At 59.2% G+C, this 9363-nt stretch overlaps 2 protein-coding genes across 3 annotated transcripts in view; one reads left to right on the top strand and one right to left on the bottom strand.

The window, feature by feature from the left end:
- The first annotated feature begins 243 nt into the window (after positions 1-243).
- On the top strand, positions 244-4156 carry CDK5R1 (cyclin dependent kinase 5 regulatory subunit 1). Its single transcript, XM_059149350.1, has one exon. It carries the CDS (start codon positions 371-373, stop codon positions 1292-1294), a length of 924 nt encoding a protein of 307 aa, XP_059005333.1. The 5' UTR covers positions 244-370; the 3' UTR covers positions 1295-4156.
- A 1307-nt stretch (positions 4157-5463) lies between these two features.
- MYO1D (myosin ID) overlaps positions 5464-9363 on the bottom strand; it is a 343759-nt gene continuing 339859 nt past the window's right edge. For both annotated transcript variants that reach the window (XM_059147262.1, XM_059147261.1), the window contains one exon: positions 5464-7847. In XM_059147262.1, coding sequence (XP_059003245.1) covers positions 7691-7847 — 157 coding nt within the window. In that variant the 3' untranslated portion in view covers positions 5464-7690. The remainder of the gene's footprint in view (positions 7848-9363) is intronic.

Below are 9363 nucleotides of genomic sequence, written 5' to 3'. Positions count from 1 at the left end.
CCCCACCCCTCCCCCCGGCCACCTCCAGCGGCGCCCGGGCCCCTCCCGCGGCTGTTCGGACCGCAGCGGCCGCGGCAGGCGGGCGGGGGGTGCCGCAGTGGAGGCGGCCGGGCTGCGGCGCGGGGGCGCGGGGCCGGGGCCAAGTCCGCGGGGGCCGCGTTGGCCCGGGTTGGGGAGCGCGGCGCCGAGCCCCGCCTGGTGCTGAGAACCATCTTGTTTTCCACGCAGATCCGAAGGGGCAGCACGCGCCCCCGGGAGCGCCCCCGACTCCTGCCCGGGGCCGCCGCGGGCTCGCTGAGCTGTTCTCTCCCTCCGTCCGGCAGGCTGGGCGCGCAGGGGCGCGGGCCCCCGCCCGGCGCTCAGCGGCACCATGGGCACGGTGCTGTCCCTGTCCCCCAGCTACCGGAAGGCCACGTTGTTTGAGGATGGCGCGGCCACGGTGGGCCACTACACGGCCGTGCAGAACAGCAAGAACGCCAAGGACAAGAACCTGAAGCGGCACTCCATCATCTCCGTGCTGCCGTGGAAGAGGATCGTGGCCGTGTCGGCCAAGAAGAAGAACTCCAAGAAGGTGCAGCCGAACAGCAGCTACCAGAACAACATCACGCACCTCAACAATGAGAATCTGAAGAAGTCGCTGTCGTGCGCCAACCTGTCCACGTTCGCCCAGCCCCCACCGGCCCAGCCGCCCGCACCCGCTGCCGGCCAGCTCTCGGGCTCCCAGAGCGGGGTCTCCTCCTCCGTCAAGAAGGCCCCGCACCCTGCCCTCACCTCCACAGGGACGCCCAAACGTGTCATCGTCCAGGCGTCCACGAGCGAGCTGCTGCGCTGCCTGGGCGAGTTTCTGTGCCGCCGGTGCTACCGCCTAAAGCACCTGTCCCCCACGGACCCTGTGCTCTGGCTGCGCAGCGTGGACCGCTCGCTGCTCCTGCAGGGCTGGCAGGACCAGGGCTTCATCACGCCCGCCAACGTGGTCTTCCTCTACATGCTGTGCAGGGATGTCATCTCCTCCGAGGTGGGCTCGGACCACGAGCTCCAGGCCATCCTGCTGACCTGCCTGTACCTCTCCTACTCCTACATGGGCAACGAGATCTCCTACCCGCTCAAGCCCTTCCTGGTGGAGAGCTGCAAGGAGGCCTTTTGGGACCGCTGCCTCTCCGTCATCAACCTCATGAGCTCCAAGATGCTGCAGATCAACGCTGACCCGCACTACTTCACGCAGGTGTTCTCCGACCTGAAGAACGAGAGTGGTCAGGAGGACAAGAAACGGCTCCTCCTTGGGCTTGATCGGTGAGCCCCGTGGCCCGCATCATGGCTCAAGGATTCCATTCATTTTTTAAAAATTTATTATTAAGCAAATCAGATTTTGTGTACAGTATGTGTCTAGCAAAGCCACCGAGGGCCTCTCCCTTCCCATCATCTCTCCTTGGGGTTTTCTTCAGCCCTGCCTAGAACTCTGGGCTCTTTTGAACTCCCAAACCTTGTGCAAAACCCAGAAGATGTATTCAGAGCCACCCGGGCTGCTGACCTCTCAGCTCTGGGGAATTCAAAGGACTGAGCTGCCTCTGCGGCCTGTGCTCTTGCCGGACTGGGGCAGGTGAGGCTGCCCGCTGCTGCTCCTGGCACGGGAGCTGGAGAGGGGCCTCTGGCCAGTTGGCCCAGGGAGCAGTTGGCGTACCCGGTTGGAGGTCCTTTCCTTGCTCTTGCTTTGGGTCATCCATTCTCCCAGAGGCCTGTGGAGCTGGCCATCCCGACCGAGCCCCGAGTTGGGTTGGGAGGCAAGGAGCCCACCCCCCGGGGACAACTCTTCAGTCGAGGAGAAGCTTGGCCTGGTACAAAGATTGGGGCCTGTCGTTTGACCATGCACCACCCTGGTTTGCTCTTTTTTCTTTTTTAGGGAGGAGGGTTTTCCTTTAGTGAAGACATGGACCTTACCCCATAGTCCCTTTAGCCCCTGCTCCCAGCCGTGTTGACAGTGTTGGGTTAATGAGCTGGTTTGATTCATTAAGGTCTTCGATTTTGGGTCCCAGCTACAGGGGTGCGGTGTAGCTAGGGACAACTCCTTTCCTGGGTGAGTCTTTTCATTTGACTAATGCAGCTTACTCACCCTGTGGTGATGGCCAGGGCAACTGCAGGTGCCCATTACCAACAGCCTGCCTTCTGGGCGGGTGGGGTTGTCATGCCTGAGACCAGCCAGCGCCCACCGAAGGGCTAAGGCTTCTTGCTGGTGCATGACATTCATTCCGCAGAGTTGGGGTTGGGGGGGGTGATGTCAGGGATCAGGGCGATGTGGTCATGACGTGTTCCCTGTCCCTACCCTTGTTCATTTCAAGCTGTTTCCAAACAGTTCAGTTTCTTCTGAAGACGAACCCTTGCTCTGCAAGGCCCCATGAGACCACTGGATCTTGGGAGACAATTCCAAGACGGGCATAGCGCTCCTGATTGCTTTGGAAGCCTGCTCAACCTGTACCTGATCATTTGCAGCTGCTGGTTTGGGTTTCCACCTTACCCTAGTGGCTGTGAAAACACACCAGGTGTACTTAATCAATTTCCTTTCTAACTCTCCCAGATTGATGGCTTGGGACTTGGGAGAGGATTGGGAGAAGGAAGCGAACCTTCCTCGGTGGCCCATCACTCCAGCTTTGGGGAACAAAGACGAATGTGAAGGCGCTCTGGGGAGTCCTTGCTTCCAGTCCCCATGCACCCCACCCCCTCCCGGGGAGTGTTGGGATAGGGGGCTGGGGGCAGGCAGAGGGGCCTTTGCCCTAGGATTAGGTTCCAGGTGGATGGATGCTGACTTTAGCTGGAGCACTACTGAAATTCACCGAACAAGAGAAAGCTGTGAAACCCGGAGGTCCCAGTTTAAAAGAGGCCTGGAGGCTAGCTGCCGGCCCTGGGTGTTCCCGGATAAGAGGGGGAGGGCCCATCGGGGCTGGGATCGAGTTTGCCCCAGCTAGCCTCAGGCCCACGCTGAGCCTGAGCCTTTCCCGGGACTGCCAGATAATCCCTTGTGGAGCTGGAAGGAACCTGCTGGAAGGATCCTGCGGCTGCTGGCACGGACTTCTCAACGCCACCGCTTATTCTCCTCTCGGTCGGAGTTGTCACACAGCCTGTCTGTGCAGATCCCGCCGCCACGTGTGACCCGAGGTAGGAGGCCCCGTGGGGGCAGCAGGCCCTGGCGGCCTGGAAGAGGGAGGTTCGGGAGCCCAGTCTCCAGAGGAGGGGCGCGCGTCTGTAGTCACTCTTTTCTCGGCGGCGGCCGAACTTGGCCTGAGACTGTGCATCGGTTGCGTCCCCAGGATTCCGGTTTTGTGTGTTTCCTTCTCTTTCTCCGTGTTTATTTTTTTATTTCTCGGAGGAGGTGCAAATTTCAGGAGTGGCTGGGGGACCAAAGCGGCCAGTCTCTGGCTACTCCCTCCACCCCATCCGGTGTGAAGCCTGCGCCGTCGTCCTCCGCGCCCTCGTGCTGGGCAGTCCTGGGGTGCAGGGGCCGCTGGACTCTGTGCAGGCAGTGAACCCATTTGACATGCTGCTATGAAGACTACTTTTAGAACAACAATTAAAAAAAAAAAAAAAAACTAACCTACGGAAAAGAAACCCTTTATTCTTTCATTGTTGCTTTGACAGTGATCTCGTGCATGCGAACCAGGAGCATTTTGTGTCTTAAGAAAAATAATCTTAGAACAGATGGCCGTGAACGTTACACCCGTGCGCAGTCACAGGAATAATAGTTCAGGATTTGGTTTTTCTCTTTTTCTTGTAAACCTGAAGGGTTGCTATCTTCTTTCCATGCAGTTCTTAGAATTTAGTTTTGTTCCAGCAGTTGTTAAACTTGCAATGAGAAGAAAATGTGCCATTTTTTCCCCCACTCAGAATTATTCATCGCTGTATATTTGAAACTGCTAATTACACGTGCGGTGTATGTTGGTTCTTAGTGCAATTTGTTCTGTAGTTATTCTTTGACCAAACCGTGGGTATTGTTAATATTAATTTATATTTGTCTCATTTTGTATGTATGTGTAGTGTGTTTGTAAGTATGTGTGGTTTATAATCTGACAAGGTCATGAAGCTCAGTTTGGCTGTAATTTAATTCCCTCTCCCTTATTTTTATTTATTTTTGTACTGTGCTGATTAAATAAAATGCACTGACCATCCATTCCGTAGGCCTCTTGTCATTCACGAGCAGGCTGAGGGCCCCTTTTATAAATGATTCCTGCGCACTCGGAACATAATTGGATTTGTATTGTGGGGAGGGGCTGGGTGATGGGGGGAGGGCAGGGCTCAGGGAGAGGGCTTAACTGGTGCGTTCAAGTTAAGGTGATTAAGAGAGAAGTGCAGGTTAAGTCAACTAGGGCTTAGCTGGGCCAAGGGCGGGTGGCAGGTGTTGCTCCCCCGAGGTACCCTGGGCTTGGCTTGGCAGAGCTGGGTGACTGGGACCTGTGGTCCGGGGGCGAGGATTAGGCCCAGGCTTGGCCCCGTGAGGGCTGGTGTCAGAACTCCTGCAGGGGCACCAGGTCTCGGCTCCCTTCGGGGAGCTTGGCCCTGAGGCTGTTGCCCACGTATCCCTGGCCTGGCTCTCTGTTCAGCACCCACTGCCCAAAGGCTTCCTCTCTGGCCGGTGGCTGCCGAGTTGTGTCCACGTGGCTCAGGCCTGCCACTTTAGCTGGGTGCAGGTTTGCAAGAGTGAGGAATCCAGCCCTGCGACTCCCAGCCCACGACTGTGGCAAGAGTGAGGCCCTCTACTGGCGGTACTGCCAGCGGTCCTGGCCCCCTGCTGCCCCCAAGCCCAAGCTTCAGGGTTTTGGCCAGCGTGAACTTGAGCCTACCCAGGGCCTGCACCCTGTGGTCCCGCAGTGCCCTTGGACGCCAGGAAGGCATTTCCACCCAGCTTGCCCTGCGGGAGCCGTCTACTTTGTGACAGGGGCCACCGGTTCTTCTCCGGGCCTTTCCCTCAGTCTGAGTCACAGAAGCACGTTCTTTGCCACCAAGGACAGTGAGCGAGCGGAGAGCTGGGGGCTGGGGAGGCTCTGCCCTCTCCGCGGGGCCTTGCTGACCTGCCCCCACCCAGAGCTCTAGGTTTGGATTCCTCCCGCTCCTTCGCCTGCCACCCCCCTTGTCCCCAGCAAGCCCTCCCAGGGAGAGGCCTGCAGCCACTGTAGGCTTCCGAGCTCTTCCTTCGCTGACTTCAGTCAACACCACGCCGTGAACTTTGAGTCTGGTCTGACGTGCAGGCCTCAAAATGGTGGAAAGACGTGCTTTGATTGAACTCTGTTGCCTCCAAGCCTTCCTGCTGGGTGTTCAATATTTTCGTTGAAAAGCCTCGGAAAATTAGCCTCCATTTTACCTTATTTGTGGTTAATGCTCCCTCCCATCCTCTGGGGCAACAGCTGACGTTTTACCAGCTGGAATGTCACAATGGTAAGTCTAGTTTTCAATAACAGATAAGCAGGACACTTTTAAAAATAAGATTTAATGCTTTATTGCTCTTGATGGTAAATCAAAATATGCTCTAGAAATAAAGTTAATTTAATGGAAAATAGGAATAAAGGCAGCAAACCATAAAACTGCATTTAATTAGATCAAGAGAAACACTTCATTGCATACAATCACTGTGTCCTCCTGCTCGCCCCTCCCCCAGCACCTGGAGGCACTGCCGAGCTCTCCTCCTGAAGGCCGGAGCCTTCCCCAGCTGCCACATACTGGGACTTCTGCTAGGACATCAGGAAAAACTGCTTGTCGACTGGCCCTCGGCTGCAAGGGGCCGAGGAGCCCCAGGCAACCCCAAGAGGCAGCACGAAGGACCCCACCGCCCACCCTCCTCCCCAGCCCCGGAAAGGCACTCCTTTTGGCATGTTTCATTTTGGTGCGTCTAAAACATACATGTGCACATCTCTAGCATAAAGCAACAAGTTTGGGAAATGAGTGGAAAGGGAGCAGGCGCCGGCCCAGGGAGGATGGTTCTGCTAGTGTCAAGGTGATTGGCAAAACCCCGCAGCTAAACAGGCTGGTGGCGCCTCTGTCCGAGTGGGCAGCTGACCCGGCTTCCAGAATGAGAAAGGCTTTCTAAGGACCGGATGCCAAGAGGATTCTTTGTCGCAAATTGCACATGGTGCAAAGGTTTTGCGGTTCTGGGGGCCATGGGGAGTCAGGCAGGGGGGTGTGGGGGAAAACCGGGCTGCTTGTTGGGACCACCCGGCAGGTCGGCCAGGTCCTGGTGGCAGGCGCTGGGCCAGGCACGGCGGGGGGGGGGGCAGGGTGCTGCGCGCAGGCACTAGTGTGTGTTGCCGAGTCAGGGAGGCGGCTTGGCAGCGGGGGAGGTGGTGGGAGGAGGGAGTGGGCAGATCTGTGGCATAAAAAGTGAGGAGAATGTCAGCGCATCCCTCTTTTATCTCCCAGTGGTCTCCTCCCAAGCTGTGGGCTCCCCCTCAGCCTCCTCCCCACATTGGGGTGTCCCAGGTCTCTCCTTTTAAGTCTCCTGGCCTGGGCAGCCCGCGCTGCTCAGGGGCTTGGGGCAGCGTCCTCAGCCGAGGCTCAGGAGCGGATGGGTCTCAGGAAGCATCCTGCTGGGCCCAGCCTGGCAAGACGGTGGCACTCTCCTGGCATGAGGTCTGCAGGCCCAACCTGGGCCCCAGTTGTGGGGGTGGGGTGGGGAGGTGTATGTGGGGCTGTGGGCGGCATCCTGGCCTGGCCTGCAGTGCCAGGACCCCCCCACTCTGTTTCTGTCACTCTGCCCCTCTGGCCCTGGTCCTTGTTCTCCAAATGTGTCTGAAACAGAGGTGTCAGAAGGAGAAAACTTCAGACCCCCCCCCGCCGCTGCCACCTGGAGTGCTCCCTGCACCCTAGAACTCCGTTTTCTAATTGGTGCTCCCGCCAGGAGTGTGGGCACAGCAGACACCATATCCGATGTGCAGCCCTGAGTGTTGCACACGTCACTGTGTGACTGCCATGGGCACAGGCCATGCAGTTAAGATGGGCCTTGGAGCACCTGCTCTGCTCTCCCCCGGAGAGGTGGCCTGTGGCCCGGGGCCAGGGGGCAGGGGGGCGTGCAGGCTGGCCCGCCAGCTGGGCACGGCTGTTCTGGCCAGGGGCTGAGGGGCCGGCCTGACAGGTGAACCTGCCTCCCTGATGGCTCTGGCTGACTGCTGGGGAGAGGGGCCACTGAGGAGCTCTGAGTCAGGGACACTTAGGGGAAAGGGGTGGCGGGCTGTGCTTATGGAGAGAATAGGCCTATATCCCCAGCTCATCTGCCGACGATTTCCCCCCAAGCCCCCCAGGGGAGCACGTTTTGGGTTGGGAAAACTGCATCCACCCCTTGTGGGGTCAGGTGCAGGTCACTGGGTTAGGGCATGCAGACGTGAACAGGCCAGTGGGGGTGGGGGGTGTGGTGGCGGGGGCCTCTGCCGACATTGAGTGGCCTCTGCAGGGAGCTGTGGTCCAGGTGAGCCCAGGGGTCTGTGGCAGGGCACCGGGGTCTTTGGTGTGTTGAGTGAGGGCTGTGGAAAGTGGGGGGAGAGGAGGATCGAGACCAAAGGCAGAAAACCAGCAAGAAAACCTCAGGGGAGGAGCCCTGGAGGAGGCAGAAGAGGGGCTCGGCCCCAAGCATGGAGGACCCTTGTGAGCTGATTTCTAGCGGGCGGTAGCAGGGAGTCAGCAAGTCAGACGGGGGCCGCAAGGCCTCCCCGGTGAGCGGTCAGTTCCCCGGCACGCTGAGGATGAAGCCGGAGCGGTTCTTGGTGAAGTCGGGCTCTGGCTGGTTGATCCGCGTCTCCACGGAGACCGTGCACTTCTTGCCATGCAGGCTGCACTGCACGGGGTTAGTGACGTTGACTTGAAGGTGGCGCTTCTCACTGGAAGAACCAGAAAGAGAAAGACCAGACAGGCAGTTAGCAGGCGGCTAGAGTGGGGTGAATGGCCCTGGCAACCCCTGGGGCCCAGGTTGTGCCCAGCTCCTTAGGGTCAGGGGCATAGGCATCGCCCTTGGACAGGGTGAGGGCAGTAAAAGTCGGCGCTGGGCAGCAGCCTCAAGCCGGCAGAGAGTGGGGCTGCCACGGGAGTACCCAGCCTGCTGCGGGGGGACCAGAGCTGTGCAATGCGGCACCCTGGCCTGAGACTGGGGACCTGGTCACTTGGGCGGGAAAGGTCAGCAGGGGGCTCGTCAGAAGGGGCACGAGTTTCTGATTCGGGGCTACTGATTGATCAGCAGTCTGTGGCTGCAAGAGGGAGCCCTGGGAGGCACGTGGGGGTAGTGGGGGGACTGGAGATTCTTGCCTGTGGGTTCTGCCTGGCGAGAGAAAGGTCTCCCGGGAGTTCGGCCCAGTACGGGGCCCAGCGGGGAGAACTGGGGCTGACTCCCGCTTTCCCAGTGTCCTGAGCGGGCCCTTGCACATTCGGGGTCACCGAAGGCCTGCCTGGTAGCTGCCCCCCAACCCCGAGTGCCAGTGCACCTGCTGTGGGCTGCCACGCCGCAGGCACTTCAGACGTCACCTCTTTGCCAAGCAGAGAAACATGTACAAAGTGGTGGGCACCTCCCGGGTGCTCATGCACACTGGCATGCCCCCACAGTGACTCTCACACAGTGGCACCCCCCACACCGTGGCTCGTGCCCCTCGGCTTTCTCGGAGCCAGAGGTGCAAGGAGGCACCTGTGTGCCAGGTGCTTTCCGGACACGTGCTTGGCCTGATGGGAGGTGGGGCTCCTCGGACTTGGGACCTCCGCGCTGCAGCGGGGGCTTCCCGGCACCTGTCTGCACGTGGCCAAGGGTGCCTGGCTTGGGCTTCCTCCTGCCTCCTTCCCGCCTGCCTTCTTCCTGGTCTGTCCCGAAGGCAGACGGTGGAGCAGGAGGAGGCTCGTGGTTATCACTTGTGGGCATTAAGTATCTAATACTTAATGTCTTGTCAGCTGCAGCTAAAACCTTGGCTTAGACAGATATTTTTAACTAGACTTGGACATAAATAGAGTCTGGCGGAGGCAGTGACTCAGGCACTGCTCTGATCCTGGGGGAGCCAGGGCTGTTGTGTGGGGTCTCGGTGTGGGCCCTGCGCTCCTGGTCCCCACTGTCATGCTGTCCCAGGGTAGGGACCCCCCCCCCCCCCCCCCGCGCCCGTTACAGCCCTGCCTGTGGCTACAGATGCTTCCAGGACCTGGATCCTACACCTTCCCTGGCTTCGTCAGCTTCCTGGTCCCTCTTGTCAACCTGGCACTGCCTCTGGGTCCCTCTGAGCTGGAATCCCAAGCCCTGGGGATGTCCCTCTTCTGGCTCTGGTAGAGGCATCACCTTTGCCCTTGCCCCTTATTGCACTGCTGGGGACAGGCTCTGTCTCCCGCTTTCTGCATCTGCGTCCCCCACCTACTCCATGGTACAGT

The sequence above is a fragment of the Mustela lutreola genome, chromosome 15, assembly GCF_030435805.1.
Source record: "Mustela lutreola isolate mMusLut2 chromosome 15, mMusLut2.pri, whole genome shotgun sequence".
Classification (NCBI taxonomy): domain Eukaryota; kingdom Metazoa; phylum Chordata; class Mammalia; order Carnivora; family Mustelidae; genus Mustela; species Mustela lutreola.
This window is presented reverse-complemented; position numbering and strand designations above follow the sequence as displayed.

Coding starts and splice junctions, on each gene's coding strand:
- CDK5R1 (XM_059149350.1), top strand. CDS start 371: ATGGGCACGGTGCTGTCCCTGTCCCCCAGCTACCGGAAGGCCACGTTG.